Raw genomic sequence first — 25,728 nt, forward strand, 5'->3', positions numbered from 1 at the left:
ACTGGAAGTTGCACAAAATCCAGGACAAAGCAGCCTGCTTGATTGCACCTCATCCACCAGCTGAAACATTCACTCCCTCTACCTGTGGCTCAGTCCATAGCATCCTCGCCTTTGAATCAGAAGGTTGTGGGTTCATGTCCCACTCCCGGAAACCAAGAACTGTGAATGTACTCGAAAGAGTTACATGCGACCTGTTGATAACTCGAAAGAGTTACCACCAACACAGTGGCAGCTGTGTACACCATTTACAAGATGCGCTGTAGCAACTCAGCTTCTTCAACAGAAACTTCCAAACCCCCGATGTCTACTGCCTAGAAGGACAAGGGCAGCAGCTGCTGACGAAAACCACCACCTGCAATTTCCATGCAAAGTTGCAAACCATCTTGACTTCGACTTATTGAAGTTCCTTCATTGTCGCTGGGTCAGTCTTGAAACGCCCTGTGTAACAGCACTGTGCACATACCTACATCACATGGACTGCAGCGGTTCAAGAAGGGATGGGCAATAAATGCTGACCCACATCCCATGAATGAATTTTTAAAAAAGTAATGTAGATGGGAGCAGAAAGTTGCAAAGATACTTGATAGATTAAGTGAGTAGGCTAAACAGAGATGGAATCCACAAAGTGGGTAGGTATGAGGTCATCTACTTTGGATGTAAGTGATATAAAGCATGGTAGCACAGTATTTTCTAAATGGTAAAAAAAGCTAGGAAATGTGAAGGAGCAGCAAAATTTAAGTTCCATGTGCAGAAATCACAAAGCTAGTGAACAGCTACAAAAAGTGAATAGAATGTTGGTCTTTGCGTTATAGGACTCACAATACAAAGGGATGGAAATTATGCCAAAGTTGTGTAAACTGGTTAGACCACATATGCAGCATTGCTTTCAATTCTAGATGATGTCAGGAAGGATATGTCAACCTTTGAATGGGTGCAGTGCAGATTCATCAGAATCATGCAGGGTAAAAAAAATTTAAATTATGAAGACAACTTGCAAAGACTAAGCTTATATTACCTTGCATATAAAAGGCTAATGAGTGACTCAAGATGATTAAATGAATTGATCAGGACATGAGAAAGCGTGCAAATTTGGATAGCCCCCTGAAATTGGACTCTGGATTAACCCATGTCTGATCAAACTAATAAAGGCAACATGTAAACTTTCTACTGCCTGCTAATTACAATGATTGTGGCATGGAGCCCAGCACTGAACATGCTGTTGAGTGGTGGCACACCTGAGTAGGAGACCCATGTTCATCTGAAGCTTGCATCACTTAAAGCTATCCTATGCTACTTAAAGCCAGACTGCACCTCTCAAATGTAATGTTCATTCTGGCTGCAGCAGGGGCTAGAGTTGGAGACGAGGGAGAACTTTGCGAAATGGCACAACAGGCCAGAGAACATGCACCAAGGTTCATTGATGCAGCACTGGAAACCTTGATGGAGCAGCTGCAATGAAGGAATGAGGTCACCTTTCCTCAGGGAACCAGAAGGTTCTCCAAGCACATCCTGCAGGAACGGATATCCAATGCAGTCACTACCATTAGGGAAGCTTCGAGGACTTGAACGGGTGCCACAAAAAGTTTAATGACCTCGTATGAATCGTCAAGGTCAGCGAATACATTTTCAAATGCCATACTCACCCAACTGCATTACTAGTCTCATACTGCTCCATTTACCAGAACCCTTTCACTTACCTACCAACAATCTCCATCAATCCAAACTCGCAACTCACATTTATACCTTCACATCACCCTCACACACTTAGCATTGCTGCAAGTCACGTACTTGCATTTCACACCTTACACACACTACCAGCTATTAATCTGTGGTAGGCACATCACCCAAACATATTGTACCACACTCACTTGACACACCTAACTTGTGCTTGCAGGGCAGGTTGTCTCACAATCAAAGACAACAACACCTCATCAACGGGTGGCAGGTACAGCTGCACATTCTCACTCTGATGCAGAATGTGGTGCTCAAAATCATTGGTAGGGTCATGACTGAGGCCACGGTTAGCGGTGGGGCTGAAATTATTGAGGATGACAGTTTGTCCCTGCCTTAGTCACCTTGTCATCCCACTCCCCCACCAACCCACAATCTTCTGATTTACAAGCTATAACTGGTGTCACCACACATCTTTCACCTTCTCCCTCACCCAGACCTACCCTACTATCTTTATACATTCCGATACCTGAGAACTGTTGCCTGGCCATACAGTGGGCAGCAGGATGAAGTTCTCAAGAAGCAAGATACTGATGAAGAAGGAACGTTGTCACAATGCCTCATATTTGCAGTCACTGACTCAGATACTGGCACTGCGTGAATTTTAGAGGGCTGCTTAAAGGTGGGATCACTACAGGGTGCGCTAAATTTTCCCGGTCATGTGGAAAGGGGTTTTTAGGCAAGACGAGGGGGAAAATCAGAGAAACTCATTGGTGAAGCCCCCTTTGAGCGATCTTGCCAGAGGCAGGTTCTGATTGGCACCGGAAATCCACCTGTCAGCAGTGGGGGGCTAATTGGACTCAATTAATTCCCCACTTGGGACGACATTGGGTCACTGCCAGAACCTTTCCAACAGCATTAGCCCCCTTCTAAGGGTGAAATACAGTCATTACCTGGAATTGGCCTCCCAGCCGCAGACCAGGGTCCATCGATACCTCATTTAAATCCCCCACACCCAGAACGTGGGCATCAGAGGGCGCCTCATCTTGAGTTCTATCGCATTCTCCTCCTACCTACATTAACAACACCCACCTCTCCCAGTGGGACTGCCGACCAGAAATCACTGAGGCCCCTCGTTTTGGCCCTCTCAGTTTCCTAGTCTGCCTGCTGTCCTTAATTTGATGAGGCTTCTTAATTGGTTGCTTCTGAGCAGATTGCAACTGACATCCTGCCACAGCCACTTCCAGATCTCCTGACCCAGAATTGAGGCTGACGTCGGAGTCCTAGTAATTTCAGCAAAATCCAGGTTGTTCAGCCAGGCTTGGGAGAAAGAGTAACATAAGGGCCAGCTCTCCAGAGAAAAAGTCACACATGAGTTCTGCTGCAGTTGGCTTGGATAAGGACCAGTTCATTACCACTTGCTGCGTTAAAAAAAAAAATCTTCCGTACATTTCTTGCTCAAAATCTTAGTCCCCCAATCCTTGTAGGGCAACGTTAAAGTTGACTAATTATTAACAATGTGGGCAACACTGATACTTCTGATATTAGAGGGTTAGAAGTACGGTTGCAGGAAGTATGCAAAAGAAATAAATAAGAACTTGCACTTATAAAACAAATTGCACATCCTCAGAATATCCCAAAGCTAAACAAGTATACTTTGATGATAATGGCTGTAAATGTTCAGAATTGTTTGTATTCTTAAATTGCACCTGAATATTGGTTGATTGAGTTCATGTAGGCCAAGGGATTGAAATAAGGATCCCTGATATGCACATGGCAACCATCTACCATGTCTTACACAAGGTGTTGACCTAGCAAACATTGAACTTTCCACCTGTTTGATGCACTGCACACTAGCAGGTATCCCTGTGGTGACTTTGTAAAATCAAGTTTGTTAAAAGTTATAGTCACCATAGCTACTATGGGAAGAGCTATCCCTTTCCCCTCTTAAGAGACTATTAGCTAAAGCTGAATCTCATGAAATTGAAAGACAAATTATTAATGCCCTGGTTAGGACATTAGTTGAGCAGAAAGTGACATAGAGTAGGGATAATGGACAGGCCCTCTGATTAGCACAATGTGACTAGTGGTGATAATGTGACATTATTCATTTTGGACCTAAAAAGTATAGAACAGAGTCCTTTATAAATTGTGAAAAGCTAGACATAGTAGAGATCCAAAGAGACTTTTTTTTATTTGTTCATAGGCTGTGGGTGTTGCTGCCTAGGCCACCATTTGTTGCCCATCTCTAATTGCCCTTGAGAAAGTGGTGGTGAGCTGCCTTCTTGAACCGCTGTTAGGAAGGGAGCTCCAAGATTTTGACCCAGTGACAGTGAAGGAACCAGTGACAGTGAAGGAATGGTGATATAGTTCCAAGTCAGGACGGTGAGTGACGTGAAGGGGAACTTTCAGGTAGTAGTTTTCCCTTGCATTTGCTGCTCCTGTCCTTCTAGCTGGTGGAGGTCGCAGGTTTGGAAGGTGCTGTCGAAGCCTTGGTGATTTGCTCCAGTGCATCTTGTATATAGTACATGTTGTTGCCACTGTGTGTCGGTGGTCGTGGGAGTGAATGTTGAAGGTGATGGGTGGGGGTGCCAATCAAGTGGGCTGTTTTGTCATGGATGGCATTGAATGGTGTTGTTTGAGTGTTGTTGAAGCTGCACTCATCTAAGCAGCTGGAGAGTGTTCCATCCAGTTCTGACTTGTGTCTTGTAGATGGTGGACGAGGTTTGGGGAGTGAGGAGGTGAGTTACTTTCTGCAGAATTCCCAGCCTCTGAACTGCTTTTGTAGCCACAGTGTTTATATGGCTAGTCCAGTTTGGTTTCTGATCAATGGTAACTCCCAAGATCTTAATAGTGGGGGATTCATCAATGAACTTTCTTCCATCATAAGGTCAGAATTGGGAATGTTTGCTGATGATTGCACAATGTTCAGCACCATTCCCTACTCCTCAGATACTGAACCAGTCCATGTCAATATGCAGCAAGACCTGGGTTGACAAGTAGCAAGTAACATTCATGCCACACAAGTGCCGGGCAATGACCATCTCCAACAACAGAGAATCTAACCATCGCCCCTTGACATTCGATGGCATTACCATCGCTGAATCCCCCACTATCAACATCCTGGGGGTTACCATTGACCAGAAACTGAACTGGACTAGCCATATAAATACTGTGGCTACAAGAGCAGGTTAGAGGTTGGGAATCCTGCAGTGAGTAACTCATCTCCTGCCTCCCCAAATCCTGTCCATCATCTACTGGGTATAAGTCATGAATCTGATGGAATACCCCCCACTGCCTGAAACAGTACAACTTCAACAACACTCAAGAAGCTTGACACCATACAAGGCAAAGCAGCCTGCTTGATTGACACCCCATCCACAAACATTCACTCCCTCCACCACCAATGCTCAGTGGCAGCAGTGTGTACTATCTACAAGATGCACTGCGGGAACCCGCCAAGTCTCCTTAAACAGCACCTTACAAACCCACGACCGCTACCATCTGGAAAGACAAGGGCAGCAGATATATGGGAACTCCACCACTTGGAAATTCCCCTCCAAGCCACTCACCATCCTGACTTGGAAAAATGTTCCTTCACTGTTGCTGGATCAAAATCCTGGAACTGCCTCCCTAAAAGCATTGTGGGTGTACCTACAGCACATGGACTGCAGCGGTTTAAGGAAGCAGCTTACCAGTAGCTTCTCAAGGGCAATTAGGGATGGGCAATAAATGCTGACCTAGCCAGTGACACTCACATCCCATGAATGAATATTTTAAAAAATTATATGGCTGGCCCAGTTCAGTTTTTGGTCAATGGTAACCCCCACGATGTTGATAGTGGGGGATTCAGTGATGGTAATGCCTTTGAACATCAAGGGGAGGTGGTTGGAGTTTCCCTTTTTTGGAGATAGTCATTGCCTGGCACTTTTGTGGCATGAATGTTTCTTGCCACTTATCAGCCTAAGACTGAATGTTTTTGAAGTCATGCTGCATGTAGACATGAACAGCTTCATTATTTGAGAAGTTGCAAATGGAGCTGAATACTGTGCGATCATCAGAAAATATCTCAACTTCTGATGTTCTGAATCAGGGAAGATCAGTGATGAAACAGTTGAAGGTGGTTGGGTCTAGGACTCTGCCTCCAACAACCGCAATCATCTCCCTTTGTGCTAAGTATGACTCCAGCCAGTGGTGAGTTCTCCCCAATTCTCCAGTGAAGAGATTCGAGAAGCTGGGTCTGTTTTCTGTAGAGCAAAGAAGGTAAGGTGGAGATCTGAAGGGTTTTGATAGAGCTAGTAGGGAGAGCTTACTTCTGTTGTGGTATGATCCTAGATCAGACTCCCAAGCTTTTGGTAAGATCCAGTTAAGGACCAATCACATTTTGTTGAAAAAGGGACACTTGTTAAAGAGTAAAGCCACAATGTTCCATGGGTTTTGAACAGGCAATAGTAAACATCAGAAGGTCAAAAAGATAAAACAATGTATGATATCTATTTTATAGTCAGGGTTAATATAAGGTACCTGTGAATTATGAGTGAACCAGAGAATAGCTGTCGCCTATTTGTTTAGTTGAAAAAGGCACAATATATGTACATGTTCTTTCTGTCTGCAAAGGACAGGGCCCTGTGTATATGTAGCTATTAGCATACGTAAGTGAGCCACACTCCAAGTCCGACTGATAATCTTATGAACATACAAAATAGGAGCAGAAGTTGGTCATTCACCCCCTCAAGCCTGCTCCACCATTCAATAATAGTTTATCTGTTTGTGTTTTGAGTTCCACATTCCCATCTACCCCCAATTACCTTCGATTCCCTTGCTGAACAAAAATCTATCTACCGCCACCTTAAATATATTCCATGATCCCCGCCCCCACCACACTCAGGCAGAGTTCCAAAATCACACAGCCCTCAGAAAAAAAATCTCATCTTTGTCCTATAAAGGTGACCCCTAATTTTAAAACAGTACCCCCTAGTTCTGGACTCACCCACAAGAAGAAACATCCTTTCTGCATCCACCTTGGCAAGACCATTCAGGATCTTATATACTTCGATCAAGTCACACCTCACTCTTCTAAACACCAAGCCCAGACTGTCCAACCTTTCCTCATAAGACCCGTTCATTCCAGGTGTCAACCTGGTAACCTCTTCTGAACCGCCTCCCATACATTTACATCCTTCCTTAAATGAGGAGGTCAAAACTGCCCACAGTATTTGAGATGTGGTCTCAACAATGCCCTGTGTAACAGAAGCATAACATCCTTTTATATCTGTAAATAACCTATTTTTTATTTTTCTTGGACTGTGGCTTTAAAAAGCTACCATGGCTGCAGTTGAAAGACATGTTCACTGGAGCAGGATGAGGAATAACTACAGTGTTGCTATCCTGGTGCCAAAAGAGAACAGGATGGTGCAGGAAAAGAGTTCTGGACGAAGGGGAACTGCCTGAAGACAGCATTTTAATTGACTCCTGACCAGGTGACCAGGATTTTGTGTGGTAACAGTGCAGACAGAACAGCTTCTAGCCTGAAAAGAGGGAAGACCTAAAACCTCTCTCTCCTGTGTTTGTAAGATTCCAGCAATTCTGCTACAATAGCTTGCTAACTATCCCTCACATCCCTGTAACCTGCTTTCTCTGAAAACCCCTGCCAAGAGGAAAAGGGGAAAAATCACCAGTGGAGACATTAAAAAGCAAGTTTTTCAACCAGTGAACCACAGACTGAAAGCGATGGGAGACCACCTCGTGTCATCAACAATAAACTGCAAGGAATTTGGAAGACATCGATCAAAATCAACCCATCTAATCCTGTACTCTAGATTGGTGCTATTGAACTATTTTATCTCACCCTTAAAATCCATGTTTTGTGTGTCTTGTGTGTGTGTGTGTGTGTTTGTGTATAGGGGCTTAAGAAGGGGTAGAGTTTAAGTTATTGATTTAGAAATTAGCTTAAGAAGTTAGAAGTTTAGAATTCATATTTCTTTATTTTGCCACTAGTTAAAGACAGTTTGTTCAATAATTATTTACTTATTATGTTTACAAACCTGGTGCTCGTATTCTGTTAACCTAAATTAAACAGTTAGGTAGAATTGGGGCAATCTGGTAGTTTGGTCAAACTTTTCACATTTGTTATAGCTTGGGAAATATGGTGCTTGTTGTTACAGCACACTCTCCCCAGTGAGTTGTGACATGTCCAATTTCCCTTGTAATAAAGTATAGCGTTCCATTAGCCTTCTCAATTACTTGCTGTACCTGCATACTAAGTTTTTGTGACTCATGCACTAGGACACCTAGATCCCTTTGCACCTTGGAATTCTGCAGTTGTTTTCCTTTTAAGTAATACTCTGCTTTTTAAAATCCTTCCTGCCTAAGTGAACAACTTCATATTTTCCCACATTATACTCCATCTGCCAGATTTTTGCCTATCTATATCTGTCTTCTTCACAACCTACTTTCCTACATATCTTTGTGTCATCTGCAAATTTAGCTACCATGTCCTCACTCCCCTCATCTAAGTCACTGATATAAATTGTAAAAACTTGAGGCCTCAGCACGGACCCCTGTGGGACTCCATTTGTCACATCCAGCCAATCAAAGAACCATTTATGCATACTCTCTGTTTTCTTCCAGCCAGCCAATCTGCTATCCATGCTAATATGTTACCCCCTACACCCTGAGCTTTTATTTCCTGCAATAACCTTTGATGCTGGCACCTTATCAAATGCCTTCTGTAAATCCAAGTATAGTATGTCTACAGACTCCCCTTTATCCACAGTGCATGTTACTCCTTCAAAGAACTCTAATAAATTGGTTAAACATGATTTCCCTTTCACAAAAAGATGCTGACTCTTCCTAATTACCTTGAGTTTTTCTAAGTACCCAGCTATAACCTCTTTAATGATTGATTCTAACACCTGTCCCACGACAGACGTCTGGGATACTTAATCTACTATTAACTCCCCATTGTCACTCTCTAACAGACCAATACTCACTTTACTTATTCTATTCCTTTTTAAATATCAGTAGAAACTCTTGCTATTCATTTTAACATTTCTAGTTAGCTTCCTCTCATATTCTAATTTCTTTCTCCTGATTCACCTTTTAATCATTCTCTGCCATTCTTTATATTCTGACCCATCTGACCTGCCACTCATCTTTGCACAACTATATGCTTTTTCCTCAAGTTTGATGCTTTCCTTAGATTCTTTATTTAACCACAGATGATTGGTCCTCTCCTTAGAATTTTTCTTTATACATGGAACATACTTATTCTGAAATATTCCCTTAAATGTTTGCCACTGCTTCTCTATTGTTCTGTCCCATAGACTAGCATCCCAGTTTACTTCAGCTAGCTCAGCTTTCATGCCCACATAGTTGCCCTTATTTAAGTTTGGAGGTGGTGGTGTAGTGGTATTGGCACTAGACTGGTATTCTAGAGACCCAGGGCAATGCTCTGGGGAACCTGGGTTCAAATCCCATAGCAGATGGTGAAATTTGAATTCAATAAAAACCCAGAATTAAAAGCCTGATGGTCACCATGAAGCCATTGTCATAAAAACCCATCTGGTTCGCTAATGTCCTTTAGGGAAGGAAATCTGTCATCCTTACCTGGTCTGGCCTACATGCAACTGCAGACAATGTGGTTGATTCTTAAAATGCCCTCTGAACAAGGGCAATTAGGGATGGGCAATAAATGCTGGCCAGTGAATTTAAAAAAAAGTTTAAAATAAACCAATCCTACCAGTGACTTCTTTCCCCTAATATTCCTAATCTTCACCATAACCAATTCTACATCCTGATCTCCTGAACCAAGTGCATCTCTAACTATTGTACCAACATCCTTAATTAACAGTGCTACCCTGCCCCCTTTACCTAGCTTCCCATTTTACTTGAAAGCCATATACCCCTCAATATTCAGGACCCAATCCTTGTCATCCTGCAGCCACGTCTCCATAATAGCTATCAGGTCAAATTTATTTACTTCAATGTGAGCTATCAATTCATTTACTTTGTTATGAATGCTATGCGCATCTAGATATAGAGCCTTTAGTTTTGTCTTTTTGTTATCTTTGTAACATCTAGTCTTGACTGTTGGTGTATTCTTAGGTTTTTTTCTTTCTGTCCCTGCTTGCCATTGTCTGACCCTCATTTCCCAATTACAATTTTGTCTTGCCTTGAATCTACCCCTTACATCTACCCAAACTTGATCCCTCACGTCCCCCCCGCAACCCCCCCCCCCCCACCCCCCACCTTGTTTAGTTTAAAGCCCTCTCTACTTCCCTAGTTATGCAATTCGCAAGAACATTCATGGCAGCATTGTTCAGGTGTAGACCAGCCCAACAGTACAGCCCCACTTTCCCCAATACTGGTGCCAGTGCCCCACAAACCAGAACCCACTTCTCCCACACCAATCTTTGAGCCATTCACGTCATCTTATTTGCCCTATGCCAATTTGCACATGGCTCAGGTAATAATCCAGAGTTTATTACCTTTGAGATTCTGCTTCTTAATTTGGTACCTAGCTCCTCATACTGACTATGCAGAAACTCTTTCCTTGTCCTGCCTATGTCTTTGGTACCTACATGGATCACGACAACTGGAACCTCCCCCTCCCACTACAAGTTCCGCTCCAGCCGTGAGCAGATGTCCTGAACCCTGGCTCCAAGTAGGCAATAGAGCCTTCTGGACTCTCACTCTTTGCTGCAGAGAACAGCCTCAATCCCCCTCACTATTCTGTCCCCTACAATTCTTGTTTACCACCCCCCCTCCCTCCACATGAACTGCTTCTTGTACTATAGTGCCATGTCCATCCTGCAGATCTCACTTTCATTCACACAGGTTGCGAGCACCTCAAATCTGTTTGACAATTATAAAGTCTGAGGCTCCTCCACTCCTGCCTGCTTGGTCTTTACCTGCCTCACTCAGGGTCACAGCCTCCTGTCCCTCACCTTGGACTAAAACAGACAACCGTAATATGAGGTGTGACTGCCTTTTGGAACATGTCCAGGTATTTCTCCCCCTCCCTTCTGTTGCGCATCGTCTGCAGTTCGTCTTGTAGATCAATAATCCTGATCCAGAATTCCTCCAGCTGCTTACACTTTCTGCAGACGCGTTTGTCCTGAATCACCTTGGCGTCCAAAAGCTCCCACATCCACAGTTGCAAAATAACACCTGTCCTGTCATTGTTACTTATGTTATTTACTTTCTTAATTAACTTAGAATATTTCCTATGTATGTCACACCTCTTTCCCCCGTGCAGCGAATTTCCACGTTCACCTAATTCGCTACTCACTTGGTCTCCATTTTACTCAGGCGTAGTCCCGTCTCCTATTACGGACCTTAATGATTGTGCAGTTTGAATATCCTGTCTCTTTTATGGACCCTCTGATGAGTCACTAGCTAGTTTAGCTTCCTGCTACAGTAATTAACACCAATTGAACCAACTGCTTTCAGCTGATTGACAGATAACTGATACTCCAGGCAGTTCTCTGCTTAACAAACTGGTCTAATTTACTTAAGTTGTTAGTTCTATGTCAGATCTTGATTCCTAATCAATATTTAAACTTGTAAAACTTACCAGAATTTACCACGTGAACCTAATTTGCTAATCACTTGGTCTCCATCTCACTCAGGTGTAGTTTACTGTCCCCTAGCATGCCCCTTACTGAAATTTTAAATTCTTAAATCTTTATCTTGAAATCTTAAATATATCTTAAATTGGCTGTCAGTGTAATACTTAGCACACTCAGGATTGTTTAGTAAACGTCGTCCAATCACAGAATCACATCTAATGTTGGACACTGTGTTTTGAGTTTTGCAAGCATGGGCTGGTTGGATACGGTTAGTACCTTGCCTGTTGTGAACAGCTAAAGGGACATGCTGCTTGGTCCGCCAGTATATGGATATACAGCCTAGCATCACACTGGCACTGAATAATAAACCAATGAATGGTTCATTCCCCAGGGCAATGCCTTGATCAGAGTCAATCTGCCTGGTTTGAATTTAAACAAAGCTTTGCAGTTAACTGTCAGTCATCAGTAACTGATGCATTTTCCATGGCAATACCCCTACCAGAGTCCACTAAACAACCAATCAGCACTGTCTTCTCATGAAGTATAAATTGTTGTTTCCTTTATATTTGGTATTCTTGCAAATGTCCTGATTAATGCAAGATGAACAGCTTTAACAACGTGTCTCTTTTCTCAGCAATACACAATTGTATTACTTGATACAAATGGAGGATCTTACAATTTCCCTTCTAACTTAAGGTAAAACAGAATGTTCTGAATGGGGGATAGTGTGAGCATACTAAATGCTACCTGGCCCAAGTGATTTGTAATGGAAACCTACAGAAACTCAAGTGGCAGGTTTCACACCTTGACACAAAAGTCAGCTAGTTTTCTGGATACAGAGACATCCAGATTCAGAAACATTGGGGCGGAAACAGAATCAGGTGCAGCTGCGAAAAGCAGTGGAAAAGATTATTTTTGGGTTAGCCATCAAGGAGGATGTTGGTGTGGACTGGTTCTCCATTTGAAGAGACAGACGTGTGGAGCTTTAAGGAATAAGGCGGCACGAGAGTGGGCCTTGCTGCTGTTGGCTTATGGATACTCTGAAAGCCATTCCAATCAGTCTTCTAAGGACACTGAAAGACTTGTCTTGGCGTGGCAGGGAAAAGGGAGCCTACTGAAATGCTGGGAGGAATTTAGAATTTAAATCAAGGCTATGTCTGCTGGAAGTATGGCGTAAAGTAAAAAAGTGTCATGTTAGTTAATGGGGAAGTTCCTTTTCTTTAGTTTGGTATATGAGTTGCCTGTTTAGTCTATGATGATTTTAGTTTTATTACAGTAAAAGTCATAAATGTGAAATCTTGCTGTGATTCTTTGTCAGTCACTGGGAAATTTATCTCTTTTTAAAAGTTATTGTCTCTACAGGGATCATAGCACTCTTAATTGCACTTTTAGAGCAGGTGGCAACTGAAACTGGCATTTCATGATATTTGCTTTTAAAAATACTCAAGGCACACATTTAAAAATAGAATTTTATTACATTTTGCACACAACTGCATTACAACAAATCTGATGACCAACATCAATTAAAGAATAATGCAAGTACAAAAAACAAAACAATGATATATAAATAGTACATTCAGCTAACAGCACTGGTTAGTGCCAGATCTAGCAACCAAAATGCAAATTTTGTTTGGACTTCTTCCAGTGTAATTTTGCAAAATAGTGATCCATGTGAACTCTTATTATGTAGCACACTTCAGTGTTCAACAAAAACATGAATACAAGATAATTTGTTTTTTTTGCATTTTGTTTATTCAAGGCCACATGCTGGTTAGCAGAAAGAAACATTAATATACAGCATCCTGAATTGAAGTACCTAAATAACAAAGTGCATCGAGAGTCTGCAATAAACATTTTTCCTTACTGAAGGCACATAGTCTTTGACTAATTTTACCAGCTAATTTGGTCATAAGCTGTGGAATGGCCTTGCTTCCAACTGAATCCTCATGTGGTAGGTGAAGGTCCTCACTCAAGTTGTGTATGATCAGCCATAAACCTCCTTAACGTTTCTGATGTTCCTGGTCGTAGCCAGACCTCAGTAGCCACCGTATCAACAGAGCTTGGTCTTTCCTTATCTCTTGAAATGAACTGGCTCAGAATGTCACGATCTTCCACTTTGAGGTCATTATCTGGCAGTGAAAGCTGAAAGTCAACTCAACCGCATAATCATCAAACTTTCCCCACAGATTTGGGAATTTAATTTCAAACAAAAATTATAATTAATTGTTGCCATTAAGTTAAATGGCCAGAGACAAAATTAAAGAATGGCAGCACAAGATCAGCATACAGGGCTCCTCCCACCCCCACCCTCCCAGATCTAGGTAATCTTTGAACCTGTCTTCTAGAAATTATTAACTATAATTCAGGGATCCACAGGTCAAATGCCAGGTCTATGCTACTCAAACTGTTTCTGTGCACGAGTGCAGACTGTATACCTAAATGAAATTGCCATTTTGCCACAGAGCTACCGCTTTGGCATTAATTACATCAAGGATCAGGTTCATAGAGGGTGCCCTAAACAACAGCAGCACGGGTTTTGGTTTCAACTTGTTTTACTCTTGCTTTTGGACAGCAGCTGTTCATAATTTTTCAATTCATACCTCCTCCAGCATTTGTATCATTTTAAGAACATAATAGCAGCAGTAGGCCATTCAGCCCTTTGAGCCTGTTCCAACACTCAATGAGATCATGGCTGATCATCTTCAACACCACTTTCCTGCACTATCCCTGTATCCCTTGGTGTTTTTAATATGTAGAAATCTAATGAATTCAGTCTTGAACACACTCATTGACTGAGCCTCCACTGCCTTCTAGGGCAGAGAATTCCAAAGATTCACCACCCTCAGTGAAGAAATTCTTCCTCATCTCAATCCTAAATGGCCTGTCCCTTATTCTGAGGCTGTGTCCCTTGGTTCTAGAGCCCCCAACCAGGGGAAACATCCTTCCTGCATCTACCATGTCAAGTCCTGTAAGAATTTTGTATGTTTGAATGAGATCATCTCTCATTCTTCTAAACTCTGGAGAATAAAGGTCCAGTCTATTTAATCTTTCTTCATGGGACAATTCCTCCATCCCAGGAATTAATTTAATGAACCTTTGTTGCACTCCCTTTATGGCAAGTACATCTTTCCTTAGGTAAGGAGACCAAAACTGCGCACAATACTCCAGGTGCAATCTCACCAAGGCTCTATATAATTGCAGTAAGACATCTTTACTCCTATAGTCAAAGCCTATTGTAATAAATACCATTTGCCTTCTTAATTGCTTGCTGTACCTGCATGTTTGTTTTCAGTGCCTCATGAACAAGGACACCCATGTGTCAAGAAGATATAATAATTCTCAATGTTACTGGAATTTATTGTAAAATAGATTAATAGCAGGATGTGTCTGTGTGTCCATGAGTCTGTGTGTATGTGAGAGACTTAATTGAATTAGTCTGGGTGCTTTGATCTAAGAGGAGAGGTTAAGTTTGAAATGTTAATTAGGTAAATATGGGGAAGTTTAGAAACATAGGTGTCAAGGGAACATTTGCATTTTGAAATAAACCAGTCTAGATTGTTTTCAAAGGAGGGGTGAAATGTGTCACCTAGGCAAGTGAAGTTTAGAAAGTGTGTTTATTTTTCCCAAAGATTACTGGTAAAACTTAGTGTTATGAGAGGGTTTTAGTATCAGGGGCATAAAGTCCAAAGACATAGTGAAATAATGGGTATTTGCATTCAGAGGGGAAAATACATATAAAGGAGCAAAGGCTGTGTGTAAGGCTAGTCATTCTAAGAACAAGTCATTCTAACAAGTGTGAAATGCCTTCAACATCTAAACAGTCTACAGAGAACTCAAGGAAACTCACTTTGAACTTGACTGATTCAAGGTATCATGCTTTTTTGCCTGGGTCTTTTAAAATCTGTGTGTCTTACTGTTGCCTTAATGAAAGTGTAACTGGGAGTTAGATTGATTAGGGGATTTAGAAGTTATCACAGTAGTAATTTGTAGATCTATGTATGTATTTAAAATCAGTTCTTTTATTAATAAATGTTTAATTTAGTTTTATAAAAACTTATAAGACTTGGTGGTCTTATTACTACTGAATTCAAGGCCTGCATCTAGAAATTTATACAAACTGCAAAACAAGTTGTGGTAGTTGTTTCAAGTTTCCCTTTGGGATTTCAACAACTCGGCATTTACCATCGGCTGTGTCATAACTTCAATTCCTTTTGAAGTTCAACACTTCCCAGCCCCTCTCACCATTTAAGAAATACTCTCTATTTCTGTTTTTCCTACCAAAATGGATAACCTCACATTTCTCCACATTGTATTCCACCTGCCAAATTTTTGCCCACTCACTTAGCCTCTCCAAATCCCCTTGAAGCGTTTTTGCATCCTCCTCACAACTCTCGCTTTCATCTCGTTATTTGTCATCTGCAAACTTGGGAATATTACATTTAATCCCCACATCCATTCATTGGATAGATTGTGAAAGCTGGGGCCTAAGTGCGATACCTCACTAGTCACAGACTGCCAACCTGAAAATGAACCATTTATTCCTACTCTCTCTTTTCTGTCTGTTAACCAGTTCTCAATCCATGTCTATATATTACTCCCAATCCCACGTGCTCTAATTTTGTTTACTAACTTCTTTTGTGGGGCCTTATCAAAAGCTTTCTGAAATACTAAATATACCACATCCACCAGGTCCCCCTCCCTTACCTATTCTGCTAGTTACATGCTCAAGAAACTCCAACAGGTTTTGCTTTGTAACAACAGGCTCAACATGCCTTTAAGTTGGTTGGGGGGCAAGAAGGACCCACATTGGGCACTTCTTTATTACCATGAGGGCTCATCTCAAATGGCTTTGCATGGGAGTGCTTTAAAGCTGCTTGCTTAATGCACTTGTGATGGGTGTCAGTACATATCTCACTGGTACAAGGAAAGTGTTAAAAACAAACAACAGAAATAAGGATACTTCCTGCTAGGCCGGATATTTTTGTATTTTCTTCTATTGTTACAAAGTTCAGCATAGATTGTTGTGAGCGAATGGATTTGGGTGTGAGAAAGGATTTCCTTTCTCAAAAAAAAATACAATTATACATCCACATCTTTCGTCTTATGGTGAACTGATGTACATACTCCTCAGTTTACTCCCACTTCTGAATTCTCATTCCATTCACCCATATTTGAAACATGTACAAATATAATTGAAAATATTACTTATAGTTTACAATATGTTTCATATTTAATGATTGCACTGTTTTTATAGGTATAATGTGACAATTTAGCATGATGAAAACTGCATATGTATGTGCTGCTGTTGTAAATTTTCACACTGTGCTTTTGATTGCAGTATCTAAGAGGTCATCACTTACCAACTTAATTCTGGAGAGTAAAAGTCAGAGTTCATGACTGCTTAAAATATACTGAGTTGCTTGTCCTAAATTAGAAATGACTAATGCGCGAAAGTCTAAATCAAGTTTATCGAACACCCACCCTCCCAAAAAAGAAAAATCAAAGAATAAGTTAGTTTTCAATTACGGAATAGTTATAGATCCAACACTCTGACAGTTACTCATGATGACATGATCAAATTCTGCTACTGCTAATTGCCCACAGAACCTCATGGATGGCCAGTTTTGAGCTGCTAGATCTGTTCTGAATCTATCCCATTTAATACGGTGGTAGTGCCACATAACATGATGGAGGGTATTTTCAGTATGAAGACAGGACTTTGTCACTACATTTGGTGGTCACTCCTACCACTACTTCACAGATAGATGCACTTCAAACAGAATAGCGAGGGCGAGGTCAAGCAGGTTTTTCTCATATTGGTTCTCTCATCATGTGCTACAAGCCCAGTCTGGGTGCTTTGTCCTTCAGGTCTCAGGCTGCTAAGTCAGTAGCACTGCTACTGAGCCACTCCTGGTGATAGACATGAAGTCCCTAACTCAAACTACATTCTGTGTCCTTGCTGCCATTAAATCATCAGCTGAGCATAAGAGTAATTCACCAGAGTCAATGTTGAGGACTTCAGGGTCACTCCCTCCCTGCCATATACACTATACTGCCTGGTAGGTCTGTTTTGCCAGTGGAACAGGACATAGCCAGGGATGATAATGGAGGAGCCTGGAACATTGGCTGAGAACTATGATTCTGTGAGTATGATTATGTCAAGGTTATTGATTGACTAGTCTATTGGACAGCTCCCAATTTTGGCACAAGCTCCTAGATGCTACCAAGGAGGACTTTGCAGAGTTGAGTGGACTGGGTGTGACTTGTCATGCCAGTGGTCCATTCACTTTTATTCTTACTAACTTCTGTGCCTTGCGAGGCCATTGCTGTGGGTCTGGACTCACATTTGGCCAGAATGGGTAACAACAATAGAATCCCTTTTTTAAAGGAAGTTAATTGAACAAGATGGGTTCTTACCACAATCCAGTAGTATCATAGTCACCATTACTGCTATTAGCCTTTTAATTCCTGATTTTATTTGTGAGAACATGTGAAGTATATTTCCCCATTTTAAATGAAATGGAATCCGTGGATATACCTGAATGTTGAAGATTATCCAAATGTTTCATACGTTGTTCGTTCCTGGCTCTTACTTGCTCCACATTAAAACTGGATACAGAATGTAGAGAGATGTTGTCTGGTTGTGGTACAGGTTGTCTGCTAGGATAAGTATCCTTTTTTGATGAAACAAAAAGTGATTAGATTTTGTTATCAGTTAGCATGTGCGCATAATGCAAAGCACTAAATTGCTTATCAATCACTGCAAATATGAAAACAAATTCTCAAAACTTACAAAGCTATCAATGTGTACGAAGTTTTCAATTTTGAAATAGTACGCACTATATTGTGCAGTTAACAAAATGCAGCTAAAGGCTAAAGTTGATTTCTAAACAGAGTTATGCCACTAGCAATGAGTAGATTAATTTTATGTCACTGTTCAAAGTCTTTTGCAACTGAATGAAAACTTTACTTTGTAACCTCAAACAGAAATTGACTAAATCAGCAAAAAATAACCACTATTCTACATTTTGCCCCAGAGATTCTGCATAAAGCTAAATATTTCTTGTTCTTTTGGACTTAAATAACAAAGTTAAATTGTTTACAATGGGGTTACATTTGCGGTTAACGATCTGTAGCAAAAGGTCAGTCAGTGAGCAAACAGCTTTGATGCCAAAACAACTGAGTCCTGAAGTTGTTGACTTCCTAGCAACCTGTTCAGAGCAGTTGCCTGATCTCTCTCACACATGATATATGTCTTGAGAAAAATAGCAAACTTGGATGAATACAGAAGAATATCCTCACAAAAAATAAGAGTGTGGATTTATGAGTTGCTAAAGTGCTGAAGTGATGATACCTGGATTTGTGTGTACAATATAAACTTGAAAGTTGCAAGAGAAAAACCATTATAAGAAATACTTGAATGATCACTAAGTTTTTCTATTTTCAACAGTTTTAAGAGTTTTTAGTTACTTATTGTGCTGCAAATGTGTAGAAGTTGTTGCACTGCAAAATACATTCAATCTAAAATTAAATTAAATAGTAACAAAATAAAACAAAACTATAATAAAATCAATAGGCAACATACAGAATCAAAGTCTAATCTATTATTGCGGCGACGTCGCTCTCGTGGAGATAGTTCAGATATTGTCCCAACATCCACTGGAAAAGGGAAAGTTTCTCCATGGCTTCCTGTTTAACAGAGGTTAAATTAACTTTAACAGGGGCTCTGAAAGTGTACCTTTGCAAGTATTTCAGAGATTGTGAATGTAGCACTTACCTATAAAGGCACTCTCTGATTCAAGCAAAGTGTTCTTCATCAAGTCTTCATGTGGATCCTTTGGCAGTTGGAGTAATTTCCACATGATTAACATAGGAAACTCACATGGCAAGTAGCATTACATGTGCAAGTACAATAGAATGAACAATACAGCGCTCATATCAGCATTCTGAATCACACAATCACAATGCAATTTTGAGCATTTCATCTTATAAAAGGAACTCAACAGTACAAGATTTTCTTTCATTTAAGCAGTTAAATTGTAAACATATATAATGGAAATATATTTACAATTATATTAAAAAGGCCAAAGAAATAGAAATCTTCTTTGAATCTGAGAGAGATCTGAATTTGGAAGTGCAAGTCAATTCAATTTACCTGTGTAAAATGTAATGATCCATGGTTGGACGGTATTAAGGTGTTAATCAGAATCACAGAATCACAGTGCAGAAGAGGCCCTTTGGCCCATCGAGTCTGCACCGACACGTGAGAAACACCTCACCTACCTACCTAATCCCATTTACCAGCACTTGGCCCATAGCCTTGAATGTTATGACGTGCCAAGTGCTCATCCAGGTACTTTTTAAAGGATGTGAGGCAACCCGCCTCCACCACCCTCCCAGGCAGTGCAGCCCAGACCGTCACCACCCTCTGGGTAAAAAAGTTTTTCCTCACATCCCCCCTAAACCTCCTGCCCCGCACCTTGAACTTATGCCCCCTTGTGACTGACCCTTCAACTAAGGGGAACAGCTGCTCCCTATCCACCCTGTCCATGCCCCTCATAATCTTGTACACCTCGATCAGGTCGCCCCTCAGTCTTCTCTGCTCCAACGAAAACAACCCAAGTCTATCCAACAAATTGGGAGCTGTCCAATAGTTAAACCCCTGTATTTGCATGATGCGTTTACAGATTGAGATTGAAGATTATAAAATTTAAAATTAAAGTTCAAAATTTAGAAACACTTCAAATTAGCCCACGATATGGAAATTCCACAACCCCAATATCTCCACAAACATACATCATTGTTAACTTAAAGTCATTTTTGCTTGTAGAAAGAAAAAGTTATCCAGTAATGCTAATAAAACAGGAATTTCTTGAAGTAAAAATCTCAACTTGAATAAACAGAAAATTTGAATTGAGCAACTTTGAATCAAGAAGCGTAGGTGATATGTAGTTTATGCTTTTAAAATATTGGTGCTATTAATCTATTGCCAGAGTTTAGAATTCTTTTAGGACTATAGACATTAAATTGCTTACCATAAGATTCTACTTACCAGTTCAATATCACGTGGATTCATACTAGCAACTAGAAAAAACATGAAAAGAAAAAAAGATTGTTAAAAACTTCACATAAGATAGGATAAAAAATATAATTCCTTAGGGCATTAACCTGCACAAAACATTGCTGAATTTTCTTTTTCTGGCATTAACAAGCAACAGAATGTCCAGAGTAGGGTGGACACCAAATCACCACTGCCACAGCCCCAGCTGGAAACTTTAAACGTTCAGTACCCACCAATGTTAGCTTGTCAGTATTATATCCCTTATTCTTTGAAATAAGTTTAATCGCCACATAGAATGCAAATTGCATTAATGATAGGATTGGGCTGGGGATCAGCGCAAATTAATATATCCTCAAGAAACTCAAGGTTCACAAACTTGTGTGACTGCTTCTACAGTTCTACTGTTTCTTGCTTCTGTACCCTTTGTATGTAGAGTCTGGTTCTGACTCTTAGTTCTTTATCCCAGAATTGATAGCGGAGAGATCAAGAACAACAATACAAACATCTCCAAATTATTTCAGATTTGGTACTGCATAAAGAATATCTTGGCAGAGAACTTTGTACATTGAGTTTAAACTCTCTTAAAAGATGTACAGTAGGCAACCTAACATTCTTAACCAGTTCAACGAAAAGTAAAAAAAAAAATGAATTTTTTAGTTCCAAGCGCCTGGCTGGAAATCTGAAATAAAAAGAGAAAATGCGGAAACACTCAATAAATCTCTGGACAGAGAAATGCAAAGATGGCACTTTAGGTTGAAGACCTGCTAAAGGTCTTTGACCTAAATGTAACACTATATTTCTCTCTCCACAGACACTGCTTGAAACTGTCAAAAAACATTATACAGACTCATCTTCTAGACCACTCTTGCCAATTTGAATGTTCCAGTCTCTATGAAGATTAAAGTCCCCCACAATTATTACACCTCCTTTGTTACAAGCTCCAATAATTCCTTGTTTAATGCTCTGTCCAGTGGTACACTACTGTTAGGGGGCCTATAAACTATTCTCACCAATGTTTTCTGACTCTTGCTATTCCTAATTGCCACCCATACTGATTCTACTACATGATCTTCTGGGGCCAGATCCTTTCTCATTAATGTCCTTCTGTCATCCTTTACCATCAGGGCTACCCCTCCTCCTTTGCCATTCTGTCTTTCTGAAATATTGTGTACCCTGGAATATTTATTTCCCAATCTTGATCATCTTGCAGCCATGTCTTTGTAATGGCAATTAGATCTAAATCATTTACCTCTATTTGTGCCACTAGATCATCTACTTTATTGCAGTTGCTTCATCCATTCAGATAAAGAAACTTTAACTTAATTTTTTTACTCCTATTCCCTACAATGACGTTATGCGCCAATGTGCAGTTTTTGGCCCTTCCTGTCCCAATCTGCTTGTCTTTATCCACATTGCTATACTGTTCTGCACTGTCAGAGATTGGATAGGCTAGGGTTGTCTTCCTTAGAACAGAGGAAGCTAAGGGGTGACCTCATTGAGGTGTACAAAATTATGAGGGGCCTAGATAGGGTAGACAGGAAAGACTTGTTTCCCCTAGCTAAGGGGTCAATTACGAGTGTGCATAGATTTAAGGTGATTGGTACAAGGATTAGAGGGGGCATGAAGAAAAACGTTTTCACCGAGAGGGTGGTGGGTGTCTGGAATTCACTGCCTAAGTTGGATGGTGAGGCTGAAATGCTCAACTCATTTAAAAAAGGTACCTGGATCTGCATCTGAAATGCTGTAACCCACAAGGCTACAAACCAAGTGCTGGAAAGTGGGATTAAAATGAGAGGCTAGTTTCTTTTACCTCTTTTTGGCCAGTGCAGACACGATGGACTGAATGGCCTCTTTCTGCACTGTAACTTTGCTATGGTTTTACTGTTCTGATGCCTTGACCTTTCTCTTCGGATTTCCGAATCTCCCTTCACCAAACCCTCCCCTGCTGTTAGATTAAAGCCCTGGTTATACAATTGGCCAGGACACTGGTCCCAGCCCAGTTCAAGTGGAGCCCATCCAAGGCAGATTTCTTTGCTGGGCCTAGTGCTCCTACATAGTGCTACTCATGGCCGTAGCATGGCTAGTGGAAGGCTGTTGACTTTCAGTGGGAGAGATGCAGATGGCCTTGCAGGATGACCTAGAGCTTTGAGGATCTGGCTTCAGACTGCACTACCTCACCTTGGGCAGCAACAATCTCAGGCTAGCTGGCTGAAAGGCAACAGCAAGGGTTCCAGTAAGTGCATGAATACTGTCATCCTAGGAGCCAGAGAGAGCCAAGGGAGCCAGAGAGAGCCTAGGGAGCCAGAGAGAGCCAAGGGAGCCAGAAAGAGCCAAGGGAGCCAGAGAGAGCCAAGGGAGCCAGAGAGAGCCAAGGGAGCGCCAAGGGAGCGCCAAGGGAGCGCCAAGGGAGAGCCAAGGGAGAGCCAAGGGAGAGCCAAGGGAGAGCCAAGGGAGAGCCAAGGGAGAGCCAAGGGAGAGCCAAGGGAGAGCCAAGGGAGCCAGAGAGAGCAAAGGGAGCCAGAGAGAGCAAAGGGAGCCAGAGAGAGCAAAGGGAGCCAGAGAGAGCAAAGAGAGCCAAGAGAGAGCCAAGAGAGAGCCAAGAGAGAGGGAGAGCAAAGAGAGCGAGAGAGACAGAAGAAAGAGAGAGACAGAAGAAAAGAGGGAGGACAGCAGGTTGGTACACAACAGAGTCACGTCACTCACCTGAGTCGTGCCTCAGTTATCCTAGTAATCTGCTGGAGCAGATATTTCTGGACTGTTGTGAGATCCGGCAAACCATTTTGAACACTAGCATCCACAGCCACTACAACAGAAATTTGGGCCAGCATGGTACCAAACTGGGCTTGCTTGGCAACAAGCAGAGAATCTCATGACCTCAGCCTGAGCTTCCACTGCAGCAGTGAGACATTGGGTGACTTCTGCCTATCTTGTAAAGGAAGCTGAAACATAAGCCTTCAGACACTGCATCACGTCTGGGTCCACAAATGTTCTCATTGAGTTGGCTGCCATTTCATAAGATGGGTGCCAAGCTCTGCACTTGAAGCCTTGTGTCAAGTTGGAGCTTGACTCCATGCTCCTTGACAGTCACAACAGGCTTTCTGATAGGTCTGCCAAAGCACCAAGCATTTTGGTGTGCATGCTCATCAGCCTTTCCGTGTCTGCTGCCCCATCAAAATGTTCATCAGAGTCTTCAAATGGCACCTGTCTTCAACCACATGTTCTGGGGAGCTGACACCTCATGTAACTTTTTACTCCTAGAATGGTTTTCAGCCAACTTGTGTCCGGTGACTCACCATGTGCAGATCCCTTTCTATGCTACTCTCTAAGATACACACAGAGCCAGTATCTGAGCTGTATCACATCAAGTGACGATCCTTTTTTCTCTGAGGGCTGCCCTTCCTCTGGACCTTCATCCTCAGACACCACTGTTTTGTCAGGTGGCAGTTCTCGGATATCTGAAAGCATCTGAGGGGTAGGTAGATGGGTGGAGAGCAAGAGCTGCATGTTTATGCCATTTGCAGCCTACGCCACGCTGGTTTTTTGCTAGGTTATGTGCTACCTAGTCCTGAAAAAGGGAGGGAAGAGTTTTAGTGAGTGTGTTCCAATGTGTTTGGATAGTGTACCTGTCACAGTTTAATAGATGGATGTAAGCGGAAGCTGTGAGATGTGGATGTAAGCCTTGCAGCAGTGGTAAGTTATGAAGGTGATGTGAGCCACGTGACAAGTTAGGCACGTACCCCATCTTAAAAATTTTTTCATTTGATGAGGGTGTTGCTGACTGAGCCAACATTTGTTGTCCATCCTTAACTGCCTTCAAGAAAGTGGTGGTGAGCTGTTTTCTTGAACTGCCACAGTCCAGGCAATGAAAGTATACTCACAGTGCTATTAGGAAGGGAGTTCCAAGATTTTGACCCAGTGACGGAGAATGAACCATGATATTGTTCCAAGTCACGATGGTGTGTGTCTTGGTGTGGAACTTGCAGGTGGTGGAGTTCCCATGAGTCTGCTGTCCTTGTCCTTCTAGGTGGTAGAGGTCAAGGATTTGGAACCTAGTTGAGTTGCTGCAGTGCATCTTGTACATGGTACACATTGTTGACTACAGGCTGTCTCAGACAATGGGAGGGATCATCATGTCCCACTGGTCAACCCCCTCCTTCCTCAAGTCAGGCAGACACCAACCAGTAAGGTGCTGACCCACCACAGTCCATCTGCTTCAATGTTGCTTGGAGCTTAAGAGTACCTCCTCAACATGTAGACAGGACCCTTTGCACCAAGCAAACAAATAAAACAAACAAAAGGAAAGATGCCAACTCTTCAATTGGCAAGCTGGAACATCAAGAACATGTATACGGGACTAACTGATGACTTGTAGCTGGTTGATAACACGCGCAAGACAGCCGTGATTGACATAGAACTTATAGGCTGAACATCAACGTAGCATCCGTACAAGAGACCAGGCTCATTGAGAGCAGATCACTGAAAGGAAAACATTACATGTTTATCTGGCAGGAGCATAGCTCAGATGAAACGCATGAGCAAAGTGTAGGCTTCACTGTAAGGAACTTGCTATTCTTAATGATAGAAAGCCCCACAAATGGTTCAGAATGTGTTCTCTCCATCTGCCTCTCAACTCAAGCAGGGTCAGCTAAACTCATGAGTATCTATGCTCCAGCAGTGTTCGCCACTACTGATGTGAAACACTAGTTCTATGAGGAGCTCGACACTGCTACCAGCAGAATCCCCAAATCAGAACATCTTTACCTATTGGGGATCTCAACACAGTTGTGGGCGGGGGCCATGAGGCATGGCCCTCCTGCCTCAGACATCATGGCCTGGATAAGATAAATGAGAATGGACAAAACAACTCGAACTTTGCTGCTACCATGAGCACCTTCTTTCAGAACAAATCTCCACTGTATCCTCCGGATTCAATGCTAGTGTCTTTCTTGAAAGCAGCTCCACAAGCATTCAGGAAAAACTTCTGCAAAATAAACTACGATGGACTGGAACACCAGATCCAGATGGCCAAAAAGTATTGCCCTTGCCAGGTCCAATTTTCTGAACTCAAATGGCCAACGCTCCAGGGGAGGACAAAGAAAATGCTTCAAAGACACTCAAACTCTCCTTGAAGTACAGCTGCATTGAGCTTGCTTGTTAAAAATGGTGACAACTGGTCCATCAAGTTGCAACATGCTTTGAGCTGCAATGTCTTAATGATGAGGCAGAGCAGCAGCAGAGAAGAAAAGAATAGGATGCAAATCCTGCACTCCAGATCCCATTACCTCGTGGGACGTCCTCCTCCATGTGCCCAAAGATCTGGAGGTTGAGAATTAGCTTGTTCAGTCACACGAAGATCCATGATAGAAACCTGAGTAGATGTCATTCTTGAATCAAGGGACAGCTGCTGATGACTGAAGAAGCAAG

At 41.9% G+C, this 25,728-nt stretch overlaps 1 protein-coding gene across 3 annotated transcripts in view; it reads right to left on the reverse strand.

Annotated features, from left to right (window-relative positions):
• Nucleotides 1-12,694: 12,694 nt before the first annotated feature.
• Nucleotides 12,695-25,728, reverse strand: part of cspp1a (centrosome and spindle pole associated protein 1a) — a 192,648-nt gene continuing 179,614 nt past the window's right edge. For 2 of the 3 annotated variants that reach the window (XM_078540372.1, XM_078540373.1), the window contains 5 exons: nucleotides 20,296-20,327; nucleotides 19,021-19,078; nucleotides 18,829-18,932; nucleotides 17,782-17,917; nucleotides 12,695-13,372 (listed from right to left, as the gene is read on the reverse strand). In XM_078540372.1, coding sequence (XP_078396498.1) covers nucleotides 13,209-13,372; nucleotides 17,782-17,917; nucleotides 18,829-18,932; nucleotides 19,021-19,078; nucleotides 20,296-20,327 — 494 coding nt within the window. In that variant the 3' untranslated portion in view covers nucleotides 12,695-13,208. Of the gene's footprint in view, nucleotides 13,373-16,508; nucleotides 16,614-17,781; nucleotides 17,918-18,828; nucleotides 18,933-19,020; nucleotides 19,079-20,295; nucleotides 20,328-25,728 lie in introns of those variants that run through there. The other variant, XM_078540371.1, reaches the window with a different exon arrangement.

The sequence above is a fragment of the Cetorhinus maximus genome, chromosome 4 (assembly GCF_964194155.1).
Source record: "Cetorhinus maximus chromosome 4, sCetMax3.hap1.1, whole genome shotgun sequence".
NCBI lineage: Eukaryota > Metazoa > Chordata > Chondrichthyes > Lamniformes > Cetorhinidae > Cetorhinus > Cetorhinus maximus.